This window comes from Oryza sativa, chromosome 12 (genome assembly GCF_034140825.1).
Source record: "Oryza sativa Japonica Group chromosome 12, ASM3414082v1".
Lineage (NCBI taxonomy): Eukaryota > Viridiplantae > Streptophyta > Magnoliopsida > Poales > Poaceae > Oryza > Oryza sativa.
In genome coordinates this window covers 20,430,052-20,454,943 of record NC_089046.1, presented here as the reverse complement: position 1 = coordinate 20,454,943, position 24,892 = coordinate 20,430,052, and the positions used below count along the sequence as shown (strand labels likewise).

The 24,892-nt window shown below is 45.3% G+C and overlaps 2 protein-coding genes, 1 long non-coding RNA gene and 1 other non-coding gene across 4 annotated transcripts; all 4 read right to left on the bottom strand.

Moving 5' to 3' along the window:
* Positions 1 to 4,248: 4,248 nt before the first annotated feature.
* On the bottom strand, positions 4,249 to 5,157 carry LOC107279677 (uncharacterized). Its single transcript, XR_003239817.2, has 2 exons — positions 4,986 to 5,157; positions 4,249 to 4,895 (listed from the first exon to the last, which is right to left on the bottom strand). It is a non-coding gene; the product is annotated as an uncharacterized lncRNA (long non-coding RNA).
* A 6,682-nt stretch (positions 5,158 to 11,839) lies between these two features.
* On the bottom strand, positions 11,840 to 11,942 carry LOC112937522 (U6 spliceosomal RNA). Its single transcript, XR_003240187.1, has one exon. It is a non-coding gene; the product is annotated as a U6 spliceosomal RNA (small nuclear RNA).
* Positions 11,943 to 12,588: 646 nt separating this feature from the next.
* Positions 12,589 to 17,718, bottom strand: LOC4352341 (chloroplastic import inner membrane translocase subunit TIM22-2). Its single transcript, XM_015762686.3, has 5 exons — positions 17,311 to 17,718; positions 14,061 to 14,125; positions 13,903 to 13,975; positions 13,727 to 13,780; positions 12,589 to 13,013 (listed from the first exon to the last, which is right to left on the bottom strand). Exons 1-5 carry the CDS (start codon positions 17,594 to 17,596, stop codon positions 12,784 to 12,786), a joined length of 708 nt encoding a protein of 235 aa, XP_015618172.1. The 5' UTR covers positions 17,597 to 17,718; the 3' UTR covers positions 12,589 to 12,783.
* A 3,992-nt stretch (positions 17,719 to 21,710) lies between these two features.
* On the bottom strand, positions 21,711 to 24,437 carry LOC136354588 (uncharacterized). Its single transcript, XM_066306087.1, has 2 exons — positions 23,564 to 24,437; positions 21,711 to 21,820 (listed from the first exon to the last, which is right to left on the bottom strand). Exons 1-2 carry the CDS (start codon positions 24,435 to 24,437, stop codon positions 21,711 to 21,713), a joined length of 984 nt encoding a protein of 327 aa, XP_066162184.1.
* Between the last annotated feature and the right edge of the window lie 455 nt (positions 24,438 to 24,892).

Below are 24,892 nucleotides of genomic sequence, written 5' to 3'. Positions count from 1 at the left end.
GTTGGGGAACGCTGATTTTTTGCACGATTTTTGCATGGTACCGTATCAATGTAGAAGCGTTGATTTTTTTTTCTCACGGGATTTTCCATCGGAAGTGCGCGCGATTTTCGTTCGCTATGAATTGAACGAAAGTTAAAATATATAGTGCCCACACTTAACAAATTTGAGAATTTGCATGCCTGAATGCCCAATGTGATTAGGTTTCAGATGATTACTTCTAATCAAATGTTAATCGGAACATAATCTTGACACACCATTGCAATATTGCATCGCTCCTTAAAACAGATTTCTTTTCATGAATGCACAAAAATACTATGCGTCAGTATATTAGAAGAAAATAGAGTTTTAGTTTCACAACGCAATAAATCAGATAGACCCTTGCCGCATGCAAGGTAAAGGACCGCGAAGGGAGGAAAAACAAGCTGAAAATGCTGCTCCTATAAAGAGGGAGAGAGGTGGTGGAGTAACTGCTGCCCTATGTTCCCAACAGGTCCCCAAATGAAGCGGCACTAGCAAGAGACCAAAGACGATTCTTCTAAAGGATGGACTCCAGAACCACCGAGACCGGCGAAAGGGACGAATCAAAAACACTGGCTTTCCGCTCCTTCCACAGCTGCCAGGATACCAGGAGGACCAGAGTGTCAAAGCCCTTGCGAAGACACTTTGGTAGACAGGCCCTAGAAGACGGCCACCAGACCTAAAGAGAGCAGCCATGGGAAGGGGCGAGCCAACGCCAACCAGAAGACAGGACGAGGCGCCAGACTTGACGTATGAACACACAGTGTAGGAGGATATGGTTCGTCGTTTCAAGCTCCTGGGCGCAAAAAGGATGAACCGAGTGACTATCGATCACGCCCTTTTGCAGGAGATCGGCAAGCAGCAAGATAAAACAGAAAACATAATTAGATGAACGATAGCCGATCGGCCGATAGAGCCGATGACGTATCGTCAGGACCCAGCCGATGCAGTTAAACCAAATCGGTTGTGGCTTTTAGATGAATAGATAAAGTGCAAACCCTAAATATGCCCTAACGGTTGTAATACCATCTCTTTGGTTTTTGTCAATCATTTTAAGACAGTATTATAAAAAATAGTCAATAGACCAGTACTTAGAGCAAAAACAAATAATGTATTGACTAATACTCTAATACAGACTTATATAAAGAAATCAATCTATATAAACGTACCAAATAACAATCGATCACCAGATATAAAGTTTAAGAGAGATCAATCTAACTTGATGCATTTATATAAATCAATCTATCTATATAAGTGGCAAATATTCATAAACAGATCATGAAACATGCATTGTCATGTATATTAGGTAAGATCGGCTGAAACTCCGATACTATCCTTAATTATGATTAACTCCGGATTAGTTTCTATGATTCTAAGCACGGCTAGGGATGATGCATCACAAAATACGCAGAGAAACATAAAGTCAAAACAATCAAGGAGTTAACAACTTTTCGGGATGGTAGAACCTTAGCTAATCTAATCTAGTAAGACGATTTAAGCCAATACCGACAAAAACCCTAAAACGAGAATCAACTGATATGACTAAATTGAGATACTAAGACTATATTAACTAAGATATGTGATAAAAATGACCACAATAAAATGATTGATACATTAAAATGATATAATAGCCCCGATAGCGCAAGCCTTCAAGACAAGTTACCACTTGTCGAGAGATCGCAGCCGATACCCCGACTTGAAGCAAGAACTCGTTGGAAAGTAAAAGAAAAGAGTTATCTCAATTGAGGCCCAAACCAAGATAAATATCCTAATTAATAGATACAATTGCCTTAGATGAGATCTATCTCTAAACGGCAATGATAGTTATCTCAATTGAGGCCCAAACCGAGCCCAAGTTAGGCTGTATCGGCTTCCCACCAGATCGGCTCAACCAGATTCCGACTCTGTTTCAAGTCGATGCGTAGTCTGTTTTGGCAAAAATCAATCTCCTTTGATTCCGTTTCGATATCCAACTCCAAATCCGAGTCTATCTTGCCAAATTTCACTGTTAACACATGCTCCCCCAATTCCGATGTGTTATATAACACAGTGGAATTATCTCTTTCAGTCCGCAACTTGCTAGTGTTATCCTTTCGACTATTAAGCACATGTTTACAAATAACAACCACCACCCTAAAAAATTTCACACCGTTACTTCCATTTTCACCGCTCAAGCCACGCAATCTTCTTCAAGAAGCTCCGACGATTTCTCCAGTGTTCCATTGATCTACTACGAATTACTTTGTACCGTTCAATTGTTTTCTCCTTTTTTTTAATGACAGGTCATTGTGGAGGTTCAAAAGGAATAGGATACAAGAAACTTTGGTAAGTTTGCGGTTTCATGTGCAAGGCAAGAAATTGTGCAAGTTTGTGGCTTTAATGTGGTATGAATGTGTTGTGCAAATATGTGGCATTTGAACTGCATATGTGAATGATGTAAATTTTAAGATGCATATGTGCTAAAATGGGGAATATGTGATATTTGGGGTGCCTGGCATATATTTGTGATGTTTCTGTTTTTCAGAGGGCGTGGCTAGTAAATCCTGAGGCTAGCTAATATTCTGAATTTGTTTTTTTTTTCGAATTTCACCTCATCACTGATGGGTCATAACAAAATCCATCACAGGTGACCTCATCTGTGACAGCTTTGATACTATACCCCGTCAAAGATGATATACCTATGACAGGCCGAATATAATGCACCCGTCACAGCCTCAAAGATAAGTCACCTGTGGGGTTGCAACCACGGACTGCGGTGTGGTCATCATCACCTGTGACGGGCTCGGAAATACATGCCCATCAGAGGTGACTGATACCTCTAACGGGCATGAAATACATGCCCATCAGAGGTGATTGATACCTCTAACGGGCACCATCAAAGGTGACTGAGACTCAACAGTGACCATTAGTCTCTGACTAGGCCCAAACCGGCCCTTCAAAGGTGATGGTTAGGACCCATCACAGGTGACCTAATCCGGTGTAGTGAGGCTTACCCTCGTTTCTGTACTATGTTCTATCCGGCCGGAAAGCTAATCCCATGACTAATTTGGCTCCAAATTAGTTACGCCGTGCATTCATGCAGCTCGTGTTGTATCAGTCGTTGAGCCATTCCGGCGGCTCTCTTTATTTACTTGCGGTGCTGATCGCTGAAGCAACACAGACCGGCCCATCAGCGAACCACGCGATGTTTTGTAGCCAGAGTTTTTAGATAAAAGGTATGGCAAAGTATAACATTGCAATGCTTTTTTTTTTCATTTTTCTGTTCTGGTCCTTCCCTTCTCTGTTACTATAAAAGAAGCCAAATGTGATGGAGCGCCAGATGCAACAAGAGAAACAAGAAGCAGTCAACTGAAGATCCCATTTTTATCATCAATCCACTTTTGGAAGCTGAGAATTCCGTTAAAAATTAAAATCCTCTAGTGGTATTTAACAAAGGATAACCTAGCAAAACGGAGATGGAATGGCGACGATGTTGGGTGCTCTTTTGTAATCAAGATGAAACGATACAACATCTTTTCATTGATTGCCATATATGTGGTTAGATGTGTTTCAAATGTGTCATTTTCATTACCTTTCTGGTTCAAACCGCCTCATAAGGTTGCTAACTTGTTTGGAGTTTAGTTCAAAGGTTTGGATTAATCTAGGCTAAAATACTAAATCTCTTTATTTGGATTGCAGCTATATGTTGGGCGATGTGGATCTCTAGAAATGGCATTGTCTCAATGGCATAAAAATCAACTTCGTTAATTAAATGTCATTTTCAGGAAAATATATTGAATGAGACAGTAGTCTGTTTTATTAAAAGAGGGAGAAAGCATCTTGATGAAAGAAGGTTGCAAACTGTTGGAGACTACCGTTGTGCACTTCTTTGCTAAGGGTTGGAACATGAGGAAAATAATTGAGGGGTATAGTTTGCTGGCTTTTCTTGTTTGCAGCCGTGTATGTCCTTTGGTCGATGCACTTCGTTGTTGTTTTGTTTCGGGTTAGAGCCTTAGTGTTCCCTTTCAGTTGTGATCTTGGGTAAAGTTCAAACTTGTACTGAAGGACCTCCTGTGTTTGTGTACAGCCTTGTTGGTGTAGAGGCCGGATTTGAGAAGAAAATAAAGTTAGTACATATAGATAAAAAAAAACAATTTGAGAAGAAAATAAACGTGAACGTGGGCTGTGAGGCCCATCTCCCTGAATTTGGCTTCGACCAGAAAAGAGAGAGGAGGCCTACAAAACCCGACATAAAAGTGTAAAAAGTATACATAAGGTCCCTCATCTTGTTTCCAAATTACAAAATTATCCAGAACCGAAAAAATATGTGTCATCCCTCAACTTACAAAACTGAGGCACTTTGTGGCAAAACCAGATATGTGTCATCCCTCTCCGCCTAAAAAGGAGACGACCACCTTAGGACTTGTTCGGTTACATGATGATTCAATCCTGGCTAGGAGTGACAAGAATAGTAAGAAATTTATTATAGATACAACGAGAGATCGGGATTTATTCCGGACCGCATGATATGGACAATAATAGACCGAGAATCAATCCACTAGTTAAGAGTTGTGGAACTAATCCGGATGTTTTATTATACCAGTAAATTGGTTACCGATCCGGAATAAATCCTCCGGCATGAGGAGGAGGCGGCGGCGCCGCACGCAGCACGCCAACAGCAAGACGAACAACAGCACGGCGTAGGGCGGAGCAATATCCTCCGCCACACGCCGACGCCGGGCGGCCATTTCCCAGCTCACCCTCGCCGCCATGTTTTGCAGGCTTAGCTTTTGTTTCTTCTACCTCAAAACCGGGACACGTTCTTCTTCAAGGAGCTTCCAAGTTCCAACAATGGGACCTGACGCTTCACGACACACGACCACCGAGAACTCTCGGAACTGAAAAAGAGCACAACCAAGATGAACTTAACTCTTAACGACCTCAAGAAGACCAGCACCGAACCTGGCAATGAAGTTGAAGGGCAGCACCGAGACACCAAGATGACCGGAAAAGAGCAGAGAACCACCAAGACGAACTTGAACTTCCACTAAGACACACTTGACGGCCTGAAGAAGAGAAACACGTACCACAAAGATGAACTTGACGACCTGAAGAAAACCAGCACCGAACTATCTCTATCTGAGCAAGTTGGAGAGCAGCACGAGACACCGACACGAATTTGACGACATGAAGAGAGCGCAGGGAACCACCTGACGATGAAGAAGAGAAGCACCGCGCGCCAAGGCGAACTTGACGACCTGAAGAAGGCCAGCACCAAAACGGACTCTTTCAAGCACCACCGACGGGAGCTGAGGAAGAACGGAATGGAGGACGGCGGCGAATGGAACAGAGCGGACGATGAAAAGAAAAGCCTCAAAATGTAAATAAAAAAAATTGATGCATCCCAGCGGCAGCACGCCACCTCTGCAGCACCGCTCTCGATGGACGACGCGTGTATTACGTACGGATCCGACGGGGTGCTCCGCTCGGGTGTGGCAAATTGGCGCGGCAACGCGTGCGCCAGCTGGCCCCCTCCCCCCAAGTGATTTTTTTCCTTTTCTTTCTTTTCACGATTTTTTTTTCTTTTCTTTCCTTTCACGATTTTTTTAATCTTCAACACATGGTTTTCAAATGTTTTGTGTTGAAAATTTTTAAATCTTGACTTGAAAATTTTCAAATCTCGAGTTAAAAGTTTTCAATTCTCGGATTGAAAGTTTTCAAATATCAAGTTGAAACTTTTCAAATATGAGTTGAAAATTTTCAAAATTTATCTTTCATATTTAAATTTCAAGTTAATAAATTTTAAAGTTTAAGCTGAAAGTTTTCAAATCATGAGTTGAATATTTTAAATCTTAGTTGAAAGTTTTCAAATCTTGATCAAAAGTTTTAAATTTTCAGTTAAGAGTTTCAAATTTCTAATTGAAAGTTTTCAATTTTGTGTTAGAAGTTTTTAAATTTTGAGTCAAAAATTTTCAAAATAAAATGAGGTTGAAACTTACCTAGCTATCTTGCGAAAAAAAGAGAAAAAATCGCGTGAGAAAAAGGAAAAATCACATGAGAAAAAAAATTGCACGCAAAAACGAAGGACGGAGAGGGAGATAAGCACGTGTGAAAAAAAATCACGCGAAAGAAAGGAAAAAAAGAAATGTGCTACTGCAGTGTAGAGCTGTAGGCTAGAGTGGGGCCTAGTGGATCCAAATCACGTGCGAGTTAGTTTGCTCGTGCGTCTGTGTGAGATAGGATTCCTCGCTCCGCTTGACTTGACGCAGTTGCGAATATAATGGCCAAAAGGTCCAGGGCCCGACATCCCGTCCCATGGCACGACCTTTTGGTCCGGCCAGGCACGACATGGCCTAATTGGTGTCAAGCCTATGCCGGCCCGGCCTGACAGTTGGGCTGAGCCTGGGGGCGCTACCTTGGCACAGTGGGCTGGCTTCGCATGGCACGACACACGAGGGAGGCGAATAGACTTATTCAGATGTGTATAAGGCAGTCCAAAGAGGAGGGAGGCAATCTAGACTTATTCAAGCCATATATAGGGCACAACCCAAAGAGGAGGAATGCAAAATAAACCTATTCTAAGGACGAGCACAGTGTGTTGGTCGTGCCTACGTGCCGGCCCAGCATGGTCCGATTCTTATAGGACTGTGCCTAGGCCGTAGGTTGTGCCCGTGGGCGGGCACAACCTGACCCGGTCATTAAGCGGGTTGTGCTTGCCCAACTTATATCGGGCCTAGGCCTGGTCGTGCACGGGCCGGGTGGCTCATTTGGTCATCTGTAGTTGCGAATCAGCATCGCTCCTCTCGATCGGCTCCCTCTGACTTGCTTGTTCCATTCGAACCCATCCCGGCTTGCACACATCGACCTCTCCCCACCTCCTCTCGAACGATCCAGATGGCCAGGCGAACCCCGACGCCAAGGGCGGATCTACTATGGGCACGGAGGGGCTCAAGCCCCCACAAGCATCGTTAGAACTATGTAAGCCCTCACTGAGTTTCTTATAAAATGAGGGTTAAAATTATGTCTAGTTTGTTCAGCCCCACGTGTTACTTCTTCTATCCTCCATTGTCAGTGCTTACAACTGCTCCTTTTGCATCATGGGCATCTTCCCGTCCCCGGTCGTGTGGGCAGCATTACAGCAACACGAGTTTGTCCTGGAACTGGTACTCGCCCAACATAGTCGCCGGTGATGTACGAGTACTACACTATACCGCCTGCTGACGCTGGTCGTCGTGGTGTTATTCTTGGTGCTGGCACACGCGCTCTCTCTCTCTCTCTCTCTCTCTCTCTCTCTCTCTCTCTCTCTCTCTCTCTCTCTCTCTCTCATGAAAGCGGAGTGTGCATCCATCACCATTTGCGAAGATGACCTTTGATTATTATTTTGTGATTAGAAAAAAAGGCTCGTGCGTTGAAACGGGTGAAGGCTATTTTAATCGTATTATTGTTATTTTTTTTATCTAAAAAGTATATGAGATTTCTATTTTGATAGTATTGATATCTAATTTAGAACCTTTGTTGGGATTATGGTCATATACTGTACGTTGCTTTCTTAGGGCCTGACAAGAATTCTAAAGCAATTAGCGGTACTCGTTCCAAGTTAGCTGTGAGTGTTTTAAAAGGATTTCTTATACGACTCCTGGTGCATTTTCAAAAGTGAACGAATTTAATAACCAACTCAAATACGGACAACGTACAAAGTATTGGCGGAAACATTTTCAATTTTTATAATAATAGAGAAGAGATGAACAATTGATTTTGAAGATAATTGGTTTTGAAGATTTTCTGATGATGAATTGACCTGACGATGAACAATGAGTTTTGTTAGTTTGGGTCTGGTCAGACCGACGTGTGTTGTGCAGTCAAATCGGCCAGCCCGATGGTCTGATCGGACGGCTCTGTGTCGGTTCTGGTTTCGGATTGTTTTTTTATACTTGTGATTAATTTATGTTTATGAATTCTAGATGAATATTATGCATATGTAATGCTGTTGTGAACTAATGTTAAGTCAAGTTGGAGAGGACTTGTGCTCAGATATTGTATCTTGTTTGATTCATATGTAGGTGTCTCTTAATGCCTGGGGAGAGTGTTACTAGTGATTGATCGGGAGTCAACTTGGAAGAAGATGATGTCCAGACGATCAGGATATCATGGTTGGTGAAGATTCCATATGGTATACCATGAAGATATTGTGTGCGTATGGATGCGGAGTCCAAATTTGGTATGATTGTAGTTTATAAAGTTTGTTTATTGTATGGGAAGGTTTCCTAGGAGATTAGGACTTCTTGTACAAGTTGGGTTTGTGGTTTTAGACTGCTTACTTCGAGTATAAATAGAGAGGGGGTTGAGACTTCCCGGCATCGATTTTGTGCAAGTTGAGTTTAGAAAAAAGTTAGTATTTTGAGTTTAGTCGAGATTTGTGAGAGGAGTGTTGTTGTTGCACTTTGTAAACATGAGTAGAAGTAAGTTCAATCTACTTTTGAAATATCTTCAATTTGTATATGCTTGGGTTCGGCGGTCACACCGACAGCATATGTAATGCTGTTGTGAACTAATGTTAAGTCAAGTTGGAGAGGACTTGTGCTCAGATATTGTATCTTGTTTGATTCATATGTAGGTGTCTCTTAATGCCTGGGGAGAGTGTTACTAGTGATTGATCGGGAGTCAACTTGGAAGAAGATGATGTCCAGACGATCAGGATATCATGGTTGGTGAAGATTCCATATGGTATACCATGAAGATATTGTGTGCGTATGGATGCGGAGTCCAAATTTGGTATGATTGTAGTTTATAAAGTTTGTTTATTGTATGGGAAGGTTTCCTAGGAGATTAGGACTTCTTGTACAAGTTGGGTTTGTGGTTTTAGACTGCTTACTTCGAGTATAAATAGAGAGGGGGTTGAGACTTCCCGGCATCGATTTTGTGCAAGTTGAGTTTAGAAAAAAGTTAGTATTTTGAGTTTAGTCGAGATTTGTGAGAGGAGTGTTGTTGTTGCACTTTGTAAACATGAGTAGAAGTAAGTTCAATCTACTTTTGAAATATCTTCAATTTGTATATGCTTGGGTTCGGCGGTCACACCGACAGCATATGTAATGCTGTTGTGAACTAATGTTAAGTCAAGTTGGAGAGGACTTGTGCTCAGATATTGTATCTTGTTTGATTCATATGTAGGTGTCTCTTAATGCCTGGGGAGAGTGTTACTAGTGATTGATCGGGAGTCAACTTGGAAGAAGATGATGTCCAGACGATCAGGATATCATGGTTGGTGAAGATTCCATATGGTATACCATGAAGATATTGTGTGCGTATGGATGCGGAGTCCAAATTTGGTATGATTGTAGTTTATAAAGTTTGTTTATTGTATGGGAAGGTTTCCTAGGAGATTAGGACTTCTTGTACAAGTTGGGTTTGTGGTTTTAGACTGCTTACTTCGAGTATAAATAGAGAGGGGGTTGAGACTTCCCGGCATCGATTTTGTGCAAGTTGAGTTTAGAAAAAAGTTAGTATTTTGAGTTTAGTCGAGATTTGTGAGAGGAGTGTTGTTGTTGCACTTTGTAAACATGAGTAGAAGTAAGTTCAATCTACTTTTGAAATATCTTCAATTTGTATATGCTTGGGTTCGGCGGTCACACCGACAGCATTGCGGCAGTCAGACCGGTGGCTTTAAGGCGGTTAGAATGGCGGCAACGACAAGCGACATCAGCGCGATGTGCGGGTAGACCGAAGCTACTTCGCCAATCAGACCGGAGGTCTCCGTGCGGTCAAACCGGTGCATCTACTTTGGTCAGACCGACCTTCATCGTTTCGAGAGTAACTTTTAATTCCGCTAAAAGTTTTGATTTGTGAGTACCTCAACCATTCACTCCCCTTTGGTGGCTTAGTTCTTGCTGGCGATCTTACAAACCTGTGATCTCCTGAGTGTAACCAAGGATCCTTGATCCCGGTGCCCTGGAGTGAAATTTCCCTAGCGAATACACAATCGCACGAAAGTAGAACGAAGAGCACACAGATGAATTTGGCGCAAGAACTTGCATTCTACTTTTCAGGTTTTCTCTCCTTTTATGAGTACTAAAAAGAAGTGGCTTTGAGGCCGACGATTGCGCACCCACGAACGAGGAATTCCACAGCGGGTCCGACGGAAGGGCATTCCACCACGGTGCCATCAGGGGCAGTCCCAAATGGGACTCCGGTAGAAGGGGGAACCACCACGACGCTGGTGGGGCAGGCTACGGTAGAGTGCGGTGGTGGTGGGGAAGTAAGTCGCTGTCGGGAACCACCACGACGTCGGCGGGGGCATGTTGTGCTGGATTGCATCGGCGGTGGGGAAGGACCTCGCCGTCAGGAACCACCACGGCGCCTGCGGTGAAGTGCGTCGGTGGTGGGGAAGGACCTTGCCGTCAGGAATGACCACGACGTCGGCGAGGGCAGGATGCGGTGTAGCGCAGCGGTGGCGGGGACAAGCGAGGAGTCGGACGGAGCAAGGACGTGCAACGGCAAGTAGCGCGGCGGCAGAATCATAGCGTGGGGAAAGTGCAGTGGTGGAGTCATAGCTCCGTCGACGGCTGGGGATGACCTCGGCTTCGGCAGCGGCGGAAGGGACGACCACGGCTCCGGCGGTGGCGGAAAGGGTCAGCCACAGCTCCAGTGGCAGCTGGGGAAGACCTCAGCTCCGGTGGGGGCAGCGGTGGAGTGTGGGTATGGCGGCGGCTAGAGAAGAACTCACTCCGACGGCAGCAATACACGCGAGGAGGAGGAGGTGAGAGGAGGAGCGAGTACTGCAAAGGTGCAGTCTTCGTGCGAACATCTTCGTGCGGTGTTCGCACGGAGGCGTAGTATTCGTGCGGTGGAGATGGAGAGGGTTAAATCGCGGTGGACGGTAGGGATCAGATCAGGGCAATACAGATGCAGATGGACGGCAGAGATTACACATGTTGGATTGGAAGGGTAAATTCTTCCTTTTTATATCTTAGTATAGAAAAGGGTAATAATTAACTATTTGTCACTTACCAGTAACAATTAAGGATTTGCCACTAAGCTACGAGTGGCAAATCCTTAATAGCCACATCTTAAAAGTGGCAAAAAGTTAAATGCCTCTAAAAAACAGGTAAAATATGTTCTAGAGATGTTGTTTGTTATAAATTGATAAATGATAAAGAATAAAATGGAACTAGGATAGTCACTCTCCCATAAGAACAGTAGAGGATTTCAATTGAGAGTATCCAACAAGGAAAAATGGCGTTATGCTCCGATGGAAATAAACAAAAACTTAGGAGGAAAAATCACCCCAATCACATGATTGCACACTTGAATGGAGATTTGCCAGTACTTCTGGCAAACATAAACGAACAAATTGTTCAATCATGGAGAACGAAAAACCAGAAAGTTACAAGTGAAAACTCCATATTCCCACAAGGACTTGTTTAAAAAAACTAGAAGGGGTTACAAAAGGCACAGCCGTATATATCTTGTTGCAAAGAAATAGTGAATTGTGTACAACAGTAAGAAGCCTGAAGATCGCATCAAGAACCGACATGGACCTGCCTGTAGGATGTTGCAAAAAGATGAGGGTGCAAAAGGAGAGGCGTATCTGTAAGGTATCTGGAAACTGAGGGAAAAAGTGCAAAGCTGGAAGGACCTGGATGTAAGAAATCAGAGCCCAGGGGCATATGTGCAACGAAAATGAAGAACGCAAGGACCTGGCCATAATTCGATATCTGGAAACTTTGAGGGAAAAAGTGCAAAGCTTGAAGGACCTGGATGTAAGAAATCAGAGCCCAGGGGCATATGTGCAACGAAAATAACGAACAAAATACCGAACGCGCAAGGACCTGGCCAGAATTCGCAAAAAAATTTGGACCATTTCTCGATTTGTGCGTGTCATCCTTGCGCAGGGGCCATGCTAATCTTCTCTGTATCGTTCCAATTTTATCGGATGTCTCCGAAGAGACAAGCTGACTACAGCGCGCGGGTTTATAAGCTGGTTCCATCGTCTTTCGGTTTCCGATGTGGTACTAAACATCCCCCGCAACGCCACCGCGCAAACCATCGGATCCCCATCCAACGGACTAAAGTGGGTAGCAGCGCCACCCGCGCGGTACGGCGCGCGTGGGCTGCACCTTCCGACGCAGCCCAAATCAGGATACGGCCCATTAGTATATATTCTCCTCCTCCCAGCCCACATCACATGCGTTTCACACTTTCGCCTGTAATCGCTCAAGTAGTCAAGTATGAGCTCTGTCTGCACGAACTGATTGTCACTAGTGTACCATCAAACTACTAGACGTGACTTGTGATAATCTCAGACGCTTATGGAGTGAAACATGGTAAAAAAATGCGTTTATGTGCTTGATCACTTTGATCAGCCTTGCCTCCATCGTCTGAAACATGATAAGAAGACCTTTGTTACGAAAGTGTGAAACGATTCTGTTATTCCTTCGGCTATGCCGTAATTCAACTTTCACAAAATGTTTTCCCAAAAACTCGCTGACAGTGTCGACAACATCTACTGCGAACAAACCACGAATAATCAAATCATGTACTCAACGAGTCAGTAAAGAAACCGTTTGAAGCAAGTGGCAAATTAACACTAGCTGAAGCACGATAAGGATTCACAGAGCTGTTATTCAAAAGAGTAAGAATGACATCAACATTCACATAATCCGTCACTCCCTAGAACATTACACTCGTGGAACAAAAGAGAAACTCAAGACGAGGCATTTACACGGACAAAATCCAACGGAGGAAAGAGGTGAAGCTACCCACCATCCCTCTTGAGGTTATTCACTTGGTTCACTTCCCTTGGAACTTCGACAAAAAGTTTTGAAACGAGGAAAAACCCTCCATTGCCTCTTGCGGAAGAGGGAGCGTGAAGGGAGGAAGAACTCTGTGTCCAGCCTTGAGATCCTTCGTGCCAGTGATAGATGGACGAGCAAGTGCAGGTTCCTGTTTATTGAGCATCTCTATGATGTATGAGAAAGTTCCGAAGGTCAGGCAGCTCTGAATCATTGTTTGTGGTGCACCTGGAACCAAAAGAAGAAAAAGGACCATCAGTTAATGAATAGGTACGAAACTATGATCTTTTTGTTAACATTTTCCTATATAGGAAGAACCGATAATCCGATATCACTGTTAATAGTAATGTTATCATCATGCGAATAAGGAGCTATTTTGTCACAGGACAAAAGTGTGTTCTCAATAATGATAAGAAACACTCATGATCTCACAAGAAATTGTCGATTTTGTAGTGCTTCATTTTACCAGTGCAAAAATGAAGACATAAATGGACAACTCTAAATGCAAAACTGTGTGCACACCAATACAGCAAAAGACAAGAAAAATGAAATATAGAACAAAAATAATAACAACTGTAGTGAAAATAAACAAATATTTCAGGTGCATCCAAACCAAATTAGTTTAGGACGCATTATCAACAAGATAGGAGATAAAGATACAAATGCCTATATGAACAAACTAAGGGAACATGAAAATGAAAAAATTGTAGAGATTGAATCATCAAACTTGAAACGGATGCCAGAGATTAATAACTCCCAAAAGGGCTGCATGCATTCTTAATGAACAATGTCAGGACCGTTTGAGATCACCTATTCCATAACTCAGCATAATGAAAATTGCTCTTGTTGATATTAATACCAGTCCTAGCCAGGACATCCAGGAACAAGTTGTAAATTTAAACAGTTCACACTCACAGCTACATTGTGTGTTGTAACGTTACCTGGAAAACTCAGGGCAAGGCCAGTGCAACAGCCTGCAATTCCAGCATTGAGAACTGCAGATATAAAAGGATTCACAAGTTAATGATTGTACTTGACATTTGATTGTAGTACATCCTAAGGATTGGGACATGGTTTCCTAGAGAAAGAAATGAGCACAATAGATATCAAGACTGACCATCATCTTTCCCACGTAGTTGTCTCAAAGTGCAGGCAACCAAACTTTGAACACCAGCAAGAACAGCAAATATCTAGAGCAAAAGACAAAATAATGGCATGAGCTGTGAACAATGAAACATCTGCTGCAAAATGAACATGTGTAATGTGAATCATTACCTTAGCAGAAGATGCAGCATCAGCAAACGAGCCTTTAAACCCTTTAGTGGTGACCAAACCTTTTCCTGTCAAGTTATCAGAAAAGGCGAGTTGGAAAAAAATATTTTGTGCTTTGGCCCAAAGGACAACAGGCAACAGGATGGCTAACAGAGTACATGAAACAAGGAGGAACGTTGACCTTACAATGAAAGTCTATGATCCACTTCCATATAAGTTCCATTGAAAGCATTAACCCAAGAGGTAAATGGTAATGAATGTGATTGTAGGTCAAGGCATTAAGAGTTTACTTAAAGTTTATCTAAGCCTTCTGGCTATCCACAACATTCTTATATGGAGCATGCAAGGAAGCCATGTCAATTTATACTAGTTAAAACAGTATTCAAGTAATCTTTACCTATTATAAAAGTTAAAGGTGTTTTTGCCAGAATTTTGGTACGTCATCCGTGTTTGAAACGGTTTTAATTTTATATTTCGGTTTTAATCTATATCTCTACAAGAAATTCCCGTCTTCTGTATAAAAGAAAGAAAGAAAAAGTCCGACTCAAAAAAGGTAAATAAAGAAAGAAAAGAAAGTCCGACATAACGAGCGATTAAAAAAAACTTCTTCGTCGTCAGTAAAAAAACATCTCTTGTCCGACTCCTGTAGAAAAAGGAAAAAAAAATCTCCCAGTAAAAAAAAGTCCGTTTGGTTTTTTTGGCACCGGTATTTTTTTTCCCTTTTTTCTTTGCACGCAAAAGACTTTTTTACGCGCACATGCTAAGTCTTTTGGTTTTTTGTCCCTTTTTTAATCCGATCTGTTCACCGTGCGCCTCTTGGGTGCTTTTAGCTTTTTTTCGTCAATCTTTTTTGTCGCCAGTTTTTTCTCCCATGTGCTTTTTGTTTTTCTCATCCGGTTTTATAATCCCATCTGTTCGCCGCACGCCTTCTGTGGTGAACCTTAGCGCCGCGCCGCCGCCATATCGATCGTGTGTTTTCTCCTCCAATTTGATTGAAAAAATCGATTCCCCACTCCTCTCTCATCATTTTATCCATGATTTTCCCTACGATTGGGCTTTAATTGCCAGATTTAATCTATGTTCTACACTTGCCGATGATGACGGCAATCTTCCCCAGTCAGTTTTATCCCGAGTTTTACGCTCTAATTTTGGGGAAAACGGAAAGAGTAGATCGAGTGGATCAAAAACCCTCGACCAATTTTGGTTGACCAATAAAGATTCGGCCGGATTTGATGGGTAGATTTGCTCCGGCAAACGTACGGGCACGGGATTATCTTCGGGGGCACAGGATTATCTTCGAGAGGTTGAAGATGGTAGTCATATTCGGGAAATTTAAGATGGTAGGGTCGAAGAGAAGCAGACCAAATGGAGGGAGGTAGCGGACTAGCCGCTGAAAAGGAAGGAAGGCTTTCGGCCAAAAACCCAAGAAATATTTTCATTAACTTTTTTTTAATTATAATCTATAGCAATCCCAATGTTAAGATTTTTATTAACATTTTCAATTATAGTGTATAGTGATCCCAATATTTCAATTTATTACTTAGCTCTTAATGTATCACTGAAAAAAGTATTTACCCGTTGCAACGTACGGGCATCTTTTCTAGTTAAGATAAAATAATCAAATTTTCCAGCAAATTAAGGCTGGAAGGACATTTTAAACATTGTTTTTCTTACACAAGTCAATGTGGCCCAAGATTGTCTAAACAAGAGAGCACAAAAGTGGTTTTGTTTGGTTAGATGTATTCAGTTATGTTGGCTGAGTTGAACAGATGATCGATTTGACATGATGGGTAGCAAGCTGGTTTTAGTAGAGTGCATATAACAGGACCTTCTGATGCACCTTAATCCACTTTGATATTCTTAATCCATGGTAAGAAACTTAACAAGGAAACATACATGCTGGGAGCATCACCAACTAAATATATGCATCTAGGAGGAAAGTAGAAACAGATTGGATAGAGTGTGTGCAACCGCAACTTATTTTGGACAATTAAACAGTCAAACACCAGCATGCACATGGCCCAAGCAATTGAACCTTTTGGTTGCATCAAGCCATGATAATAAGTTAGCACTGGCAGTTAAGTAGGAAATAAATGTGTCATCAACTCATCATTTCATCGTGTAGATCACCCTTTACTTCATATTCAGTTTTAGTCAACAAAGCTCCAGCTTTCCCCTACCCCAAAAAAGAATAGCAGTACTGTTGAAATGTCCTCCAACTATGAAAAATGGAACCTTATCATTTCTCCAAGGATGGTTTTAAAGGTGCTTCCAGTAAAACAACACAGCATAGAGCATGGACCAACCTGACTTGATTTACAAGAAAAAAAAATATGTCGACCTTTTTCAAAATGAGATGCTGTGGATGTCATGTGTTGAAAAAGGCTTGTCATATGGCAATATAACTCAAGAGAACAATTTTTTGGTGTAATCTGCAAAGGTTTTAACATATAAGGGATGAAGATTAAACTTGAAGTTCAGGGTGGAAACTGTACTGTAGCAGGAGTTGAAGGAACAAAACTGATATGTTCAGTTAGATGAGTTTTATGGTTGTGGACATAATTAAGTAATATGTACATCAGCAAAATATGTACAATAAGAGAATGCACAAGGAGAACCACCTTCATTTCAAACAAAACAACAACAAAAATATCTTCCGGGGTGTTATTTGTCTGGTTTTGTAAGTATGGGGTAAAAGCAACCGGTGAGAAATAGACATCGAGCAAAATCAAGGGCCAAAAAGATGGGCTCTATAAAAAAGAACACATATGCATGCATTCCACCCTGTACACCACTTAGTATCAATCAAATTTAATAAAAACACAATTTCAGCGCTGGTACATTCCTATATACAGACCCTAAGCTAAACTAAACGTCTCCCACTCGAACCAAATGTTCCTGGAAGCCTCTCAAAACCCATATACCGCGAAACTAATCCAACTAAAGGAATTTCTTTCAAGGATGGTCTGATTGGCACAATTACATAGTACATACAGTATATCTCTACTAGACTACGAGCACAACCATGCAATATTGCAGATAACACCACTATTATACCACCAGATACCAAATTGTTCCGGCCGCACGCCCGCAAAGCGCAATAGTGCAATGCACAGCCAACTTACAGCAATCACACCGAATTGGAGTATTGAATTGAAGGAATCTAATACTACTAACCACTCCCGTCTCACAGGTCGCAAGAACCCTAACCTAACCGGAACGGGAACAGGGAAGGGTACAAGGGTGTCGTTACCATATCCGACGACGGCGCCGACGAGGGACCCAGCGGCGGACTCCCACGCGAACCGCAGGAGGCAGACCCCGGGCGCCGCGGTGGCCGCCGCGAGCGGGCTCGGGTTCCGCGACACCGCGAGGCGGCTCAGGATGGGGTTCGCGCCCGGCACCGCCCTCCTCCCCGCCCCCGCCCCCGCCCTCTCGTCCGACGACTCAGCGTCGGTGGTGTCCCCGCCGTCCGACGAGAACCCGTCCTCCTCCCCTTCCTCCTTCCTCCTCCTCGCGTCGCCGCCGCCGCTCGCCATCGCCGCTTCTCCTCTCTCTCTCTCTCTCTCTCTCTCTCTCTCTCTCTCTCGCGTGTACGCGCGCGCGTGTGGCCGTAGCACACGCGCGGCGGCGTCACGGGAGGGTGTACGTGTCACGTGTCGGTGTGCTGCAGTGGCAGGGAGTGGTAAATAGCCTCCTCGGTTGATCTAATAAGTCAAATAATAACCAAAATTTAAACTTTTTGAACTTGATTTTAAAGTTATTTAAATATATTTTTAACGTATATTTTTTATTATTAGCTTTTGAGCCACTACAAACATATATATAAAAAATTTACCAATAGATTCTTTTAGGCCCTGTTTGGTTCAGCATAGGATTATTATAATCTAGATTATTAGGAGTATCGACGGGTGATACCCGTAGACCGGATATAGAGGGTATTGGGGTACGTTGGTACAAGGATCTACGTAGTACGACATCAAGCAACCAAAAGACAAGAATTATACTGGTTCAAGCCCCTTGATAGGTAATAGCCCTAATCCAGTTGGTATGGGATTATATGGTGGAAAATACAGGTTACAAAGGGAACGATGGAACTTGTCAGATCTGGCGAGATTGTAGTCGAGTTGGTTCGACTTACTCTCGATGACTTGGCTCCTCGTAGACTTCGGCTTCGTAGGCTGTGTGGGTTGTATTGGCTCTGAGATTCGATGTCCTATGCCCTCCCCGGGGGTCCCTTTTATATCGCAGACCTGGAGGTTTCCAAGTAGAACTCGGAGGTATCAGACCCTATACGATACATCAACGACCCAGTTCTGTCCGAGTAGGATTCTTCCCATCTGTAGATTTCGTGAAAGGTTTCCTTAGAATATGCAGGAAATATCCGCGTGCGCGTGGGTATGCCATATCGATATGTAACGTATATCGAAGGGTAAAGGGTATGCCGAACCCGTAACCCTGACAAGGAGTAACTGAAACAAACAAGTAGATTATTATGCTAGATTATTATAATCTATAGCCAGATTAGTATAATCCAATAATCTCCTCTATAGCCAGATTAGTATAATTCGCACCGTCGGTAGTGTGTCTATTTAAAGGAATTTTGGGAGCCCATTTTGAAGTCCGCCAACCCTGTTGAACACACACCGCCTACCAGCGCTCTTTGCCTTCTCCACCGCCGCAAGAAACCCTAGTTCACTAACTTTGGCCCATTTTCCGGCGATCTCCAAACAGCAATGGATCTCGGCAAATCGGCTTCCACCAGCGCGACGTTGAAGAACCTTCAGGAGGACGGCGCCCTTCCCGGCCGTGGAAGCATGGAGAGAGAAGCAGGAGGTACTAATCCTCAGCCCATCTTGGGTCACATGGTTGCGATCGAAGATTACGTTCTCTGCGGTTTTCTCCCTCCGCCTTCCGAGTTTCTTCTCCTGGTCTTGAAGTTCTATGGTCTTTCTCTTCTTCATTTGAATCCTAATTCCATCGCCTTTCTTAGTATCTTTGTTCATCTCTGTGAGGCCTACATTGGGGTAGAGCCTTATTCTTGATCTCTTCCGCTTCTATTATGAGCTGCGTTGGATGGAACCCAATAGAGTGTCTGGTTGCGTCGGGTTCCGACTTCGTGATGGCATGAAGTCGCGTTATGTCCCCTTCCAGTGTCCTTTTTCCCGCAGCAAGTGGCGGAACAGGTGGTTCTATCTTGAGATCAAGGACTCGAACCCTGTCTTCGTTGTTCCCGAGGATCAACCGGACAAGATTCCAGCCTGGACTGCCAAGCCTCCCTTGACCCCCTCTCTTCAGTCGTTTATCGACATCATCGATGATCTCCAAGAACGGGGCTTGTCGGGATATGAAGTCGTTGCAGACTTCGTCGGTAGGCGGATCCAGCCGCTCCAGGCTCGGGCCCATCCAGCCTATAACTATTCCGGGCCGGAAGACGCGACCCAGGTTTCTCCTCGGGGTATCTTTCTCGCATTCATCTTGACGTGCTTGCGTTCGCATTCCGCTTGACTTATCGAAGGTTGGTTCTCGATTAACAGGTCTGAGCAGCGAAGTCGTGGAGCGGCGCGTCGGCCAAGTGATGATCAGCGGCCCGACCACGGCGAGTGACATCCCCGTGCCCCTTTGTGAAAAGGGGGCGACGGAACGCGATGAAGCCATCAACGTAAGTGTATTCGATAAGCATCTTGCATTCCTCCTTTCGAAATCACCTTATGACTTGATTAAGCATAGGCCCTTCCTTTGACTGACATCATCGGGCCGCTCGCGAACCATCAGGTGGCGACATCTCTGAAGGAGAAGGTTGTCAAGGAGGCGTCTGACGCGGCCACCACTAGCGGTGGCAATGTCCCGACCAAGCCGAGGAAATTCTCGTCTATACTCGGACATCGTCGCAAGGCAGCGACCCCCTCGGTAATTTAATCTTGTCATTAGATCATGCGGCAAGGAGGGTTTTTCCTTACTCTGTATTGATTGTCTTTCAGGCCTCGGACGCGTCTCCTCCACCTCCACGACGACAACGCATTGTGATGATCGGCGAGAAGTAAGTAGATAGATTCCTGAATTTCCGTGCTTCTCATTCGAGCGGTGTTTGACCCGTGGTTGTTCGTAGGGAAGCGCGGGCGAAGGCTGCACGAGCTAAGTCTGGAGGAGCTTCCAGCACATCACCTGCCGCGGCCTCGACAGATGTCGTGCCCGCAGCCGGGAGCCGGGAAGCGACGCCTAGCGGCCCCGTCAGCGATCCTGCGGGAGGTCGTGGTCTGCCAGCTGCCGTCCTCACCTGGGAGGAGCTCCAAGTCGAGATGGGGCGCCTCCTCGAAGCTGGTGCTCGCGGCATCGACCGCGAGATTGCGGAGGCGAGGTCGGAGGCGGCGACGGTGAACGCGCGTGCTGATCGACTGGTGCGCAAGTTGGCTGAAGCCCATGAAGACCTCACGAAAATGAGGGAGCTGGTGGCCGGCAACGAGCGACAACGGAAGGGGCTCGAGGACCGCATGTCGGAACTCGGGAACAACCTGTCCAAGATCCGGGGCTCGTTGCGGGTCACCTACACTGGACTCCACTAGCTCGCCGGGGAGTGCGGCATCGAGTCCACAATCCCAGTGAATCCCGATGAGTTCTCTCTGACCTCCTCCCTTGCGGAACTGGCGACGGCGATGGGGGAGATCCCCTCCAAGCATGCAGCCAGGATCGCGGAGGAGACGTCGAACGGGATCTACACCGGGGCGTGTCATGTCCTCGCGTGTGTAAGGCTGTCGCATCCTGAACTCGATCTGCGCGAGATCTTGGATCAGGGGGCGGCAAGCAACACGCGTAAGGAGGTGATGGAAGAAGTCGGTGATCTGGGGGAGTCTGTTCTCCCCCTTTTTGAAGAGTAGGACTTCTTGTATTTGTTAGATAATGTGTAAAAATTGAACTCTGACCGCCTTCGTGCGTGCAATTACCATCCTTGTTTAGTTTTGTATGTTGATCTCGGAAGCTTTTGTCCATTGTAGAGATGCTGATGACGAGGATGTCCAGCAGCGCGGGCAGCCCGAGTCACTGGCGATAATTCCGGTACTCGAGCTTGAACCACACATCTCGCCTGACAATGTGGATCAAACCCTTGGTGCGGAGGCCGGGATAGCGACGACTACCTCAAGTGAGTAGCCCCTTCACCTCTTAGTGACCTCCTGATTAGGTCATCCATGTTCCAAAAGAGGTATCCAGCTTGTCTTAGTGGTTGTCACGTTTAGCAGATCTCGAGGATGCCCTTGAAAGCCAAGATCGTCGTATCCAATACTGGAAGACGAAGTTTGAAGTGGCGGAACTCGAGAGAACCATGCTGGCCGTGAAGAAAGAGCAGGCTGTGGAAACGCTCCGAGGTCGCGAGGTGTGGTTTAACTCGTACTTGAAGAGTTGCTGCACCTCCATGGCCAGAGTATGCAGGGAACTTCGAGTAGTCCGCGGTGATCCCGAGGAGTCGGCGGCCGGGTACATCTCGTGGCTGAACGGGGCTTGTGCCCAACTCGATGGCATCGGCAAGCGTATCGACGAGGCCTTGAAACATGAGTGTCGTCGAGCGAGCTGATACGCCGGAGGACACGTGCTGGCTTGCCTACGAGATCACCGCCCGCGCCTGGACCTCGAATTTCTCCGCGAAGGTTTTGCTCGTTCTCAGAGAACTCTGGCGGAGATAGACCATCTGGTGAGGTCGATGTCGCCATTGGCCGAGAAGATCTTCCAGTTTATGAACTGGCGTTGGCCTTCTTGGTAGTACTCGTACCCTGCGACAAATATCTTAGGGAAAGATGTAATGCAGCGAGAGATTTATGTAAAAACTGTAAGAAGTACTTTGTGAATAAAGAAATCTATCTTTAACAAATGTTTCTTACTCTAGATGTCGTGTGTAACAGTGTGTTCTCAGTTAACGACTTTAGTCAGCCGTTTGAGTCGTACACTCTCCCTAGCCCCCAGCCTTGTCGTCGGGGGAATTTTCTCGGAGGATAAGGCTCTTGGACCCTTGACCTGCCTTGGTTGAATAAGCTCTGATCCTAGCCCCCAGTCGTAAAGTTGGAAAATTGATTTCCGATTTCACGGCTTGGTTAATACGCACGGCGAGAACTCTTACACGACCAGATCTTACATGGTCTTTCGTCTCTACAGGATCTGACAAGGCCTTATCGGCTCTGGGCGTCCCCAGCCGAAGATCCCTTAGGTTCCTCGCAGGCCTTGTCGAGACGGCATAAAGGGACATAAGGGCAGGTTTCAACGCTAGGTGTCATCAGAGTAAGGGATCATCAGGCGAAAACACATTGATTGTGATATGGGCCTAGATATAGGCTTTATTGATACTATAAGGGTACTTACAGGTACGGTGGTATTGACTCATACATAGAATTTACATAGTTGGTCAATGTTCCAAGAATTTGCTAATTCGCGACCGTCGCCGTCTGCGATTTGGAATGCGCCTGGCCGCAAGACTTGTGTGATCATGTAAGGTCCTTCCCATTTTGGTGAGAGTTTGTTTCGCCCTGCTTGGGTTTGAACTCGTCTGAGGACATAGTCGTCGATCGAAAGTATGCGTGCTCGGATACGCTTCTCGTGATAACGGCGGAGGGCCTGTTGATAGCTGGCTGCTCGAACGGCAACTCGTTCACGATGCTCCTCGAGAAGATTTACATCGATGTCTCGCTGCTCCTCCTGGTTCTCGTCGGAGTACTTCTATACTCGTGTACTCTGGTGTCGTAGCTCGCCGGGGAGCATGGCCTCAGAGCCGTACACGAGGAAGAAGGGTGTTTCCTTATTGGACGTTGTCGGTGTGGTGCGTACGGCCCATAGTACTGACGGGAGTTCTTCAACCCACTTTTTGTCGTGTGACATGAGCCTGTCGTAGACGCGGGTTTTCATCCCTTGTAGTACTATGTCGTTTGCGCTCTCGACTTGTCCGTTGCTTTGAGGGTGAGAGACCGAGGCGAAGCATATTTTGACCCCCAGGGCGATGCAGTAATCCTGGAAATCAGCGCTGATGAACTGGGAGCCGTTGTCGGTTATGATGCGGTGCGGTAGTCCGTATCTGCAGAATATCCCTTTGATGAATTTGATGGCGTTGTCGGCCTTGATTTCCCCCGTGGGTACTGCTTCGATCCATTTTGTGAATTTGTCGATCGCCACGAATAGGAATTTGTAGCCGCCCTGTCCTCGTGGGAATGGCCCGAGTATATCTAGCCCCCAGCATGAGAACTGCCAAGTCAGAGGGATAGTCTGGAGCGCTTGTGCGGGTATCTTTGTGTGTTTACTGTGGAATTGACAGGCTTCGCATCGCTGGACCATGTCGCATGCATCTTTAAGGGCGGTTGGCCAGAAAAAGCCTTGTCGAAAAGCTTTGCCGACCAATGTCCGACCAGCGGCGTGTGACCCACATATGCCTTCATGTATGTCGAGGAGGAGGTGTCTGCCGTCGTCGGTAGAGACGCATTTGAGAAGTACCCCGTTTGGCGCTTTTTTGTATAGATCGTTGCCGATCATACAGTAGATCTTTGCTTTACGGGTTATTTTCTCGGCCTCTGTATCGTCCTCGGGCAACTCCTCGCTGCTAATGAATTTGATTAGTGGGATGCGCCAGTCGTCTGTGGTTTCGATGTCGGCAACGGCGTGTTCTGCCTCGGTGACCTCCGAGCCAATGTCGGGGGTGTTCGGGCTATCTTCGTCGCTAACCTTTTCCACCGATGGCTTCGTCAGGATATCGAGAAAAGTACCGGGCTCGAGCGGTTCTCGTCTGGACGCGCGTCGTGCTAGGTCGTCTGGCTCGACATTGTCCTTGCGGTAGATGTGTCGGACCTCGATCCCATCGAACCTTTTCTCTAGCTTCCTGACTTCTGCGAGATACTTGGATAACTCGGGGTTAGAGCATTTATAATCTTTGTGCACCTGGTTCGCGACTAGCTCGGAGTCCCCTTTGACGATTAGTCGCTTGGCCCCAAGTGCAGTTGCGGCTCGTATCCCGGCGAGTAATCCTTCGTATTCTGCAGTGTTATTGGTTGCCCTGAAGTTGAGGTGGATTGCGTGTTTGAATTGATCTCCGAAGGGAGACGTCAAGATAAATCCTGCCCCTGCTCCTTGGCTGTTGAGTGCGCCATCGAACGCCATTGTCCATGTTTCGTTGTCGCCTTGGTTATCTGATTTGTTATCTGGCATAGTCCAATCGGCGACGAAGTCGGCGAGTACCTGGGACTTGATGGCTGTTTGTGGTACAAAGTGGACATCAAACTGGCTCAGCTCGACTACCCATTTCGCAATGCGGCCGACAACGTCTTTGTTTCTCACAACTTCGCCAAGGGGGCAAGAGGAGACAACTGTGACACTGTGGGCTTGAAAGTAGTGGCGCAGCTTCCTTGATGTCATAATGACTGCATAAAGCAGCTTTTGGATCTGTGGGTATCTTGTCTTTGCATCATGGAGAGCTTCGCTGATGTAATAAACTGGTCGCTGTACTTCTCTCTCTCGACAACAATGACAGTGCTAACGGAATATGGCGTGGCGGCAATATAGAGGAATAATTCTTCATTAGGTTGGGGAGCAACAAGTACAGGGGGGTTTGATAGGTAGCGCTTGAGTGCAATGAATGCCTCTTCGGCTTCCCGTGTCCATACAAATTTGTCTTGTTTCTTCAGCAAGGCGAAGAAAGGTTATCCTCGTTCTCCCATCCTGGCGACAAACCTGCTTAGCGCTGCCATGCATCCGGTTAGCTTTTGTACCTCCTTGAGTCTTGTGGGCGACTTCATGTTCTCAATTGCTTTGATCTTCTCGGGATTTGCTTCTATTCCTCTGCCAGAGACAAGGAATCCGAGTAGCTTGCC

Bases quoted from the DNA above. Each gene is read 5' to 3' on its own strand.
- LOC4352341 (XM_015762686.3), bottom strand. From the start codon at position 17,596: ATGGCGAGCGGCGGCGGCGACGCGAGGAGGAGGAAGGAGGAAGGGGAG. The intron at 14,126-17,310 runs GTAACGACACCC...ATAACTTGACAG, and splicing joins CGGCGCCGTCGTCGGATATG to GAAAAGGTTTGGTCACCACT. The intron at 13,781-13,902 runs GTCAGTCTTGAT...TTATATCTGCAG, and splicing joins ACTACGTGGGAAAGATGATG to TTCTCAATGCTGGAATTGCA.
- LOC136354588 (XM_066306087.1), bottom strand. From the start codon at position 24,437: ATGACATCAAGGAAGCTGCGCCACTACTTTCAAGCCCACAGTGTCACA. The intron at 21,821-23,563 runs GTATGATCGGCA...TATTTGTCGCAG, and splicing joins CCGTAAAGCAAAGATCTACT to GGTACGAGTACTACCAAGAA.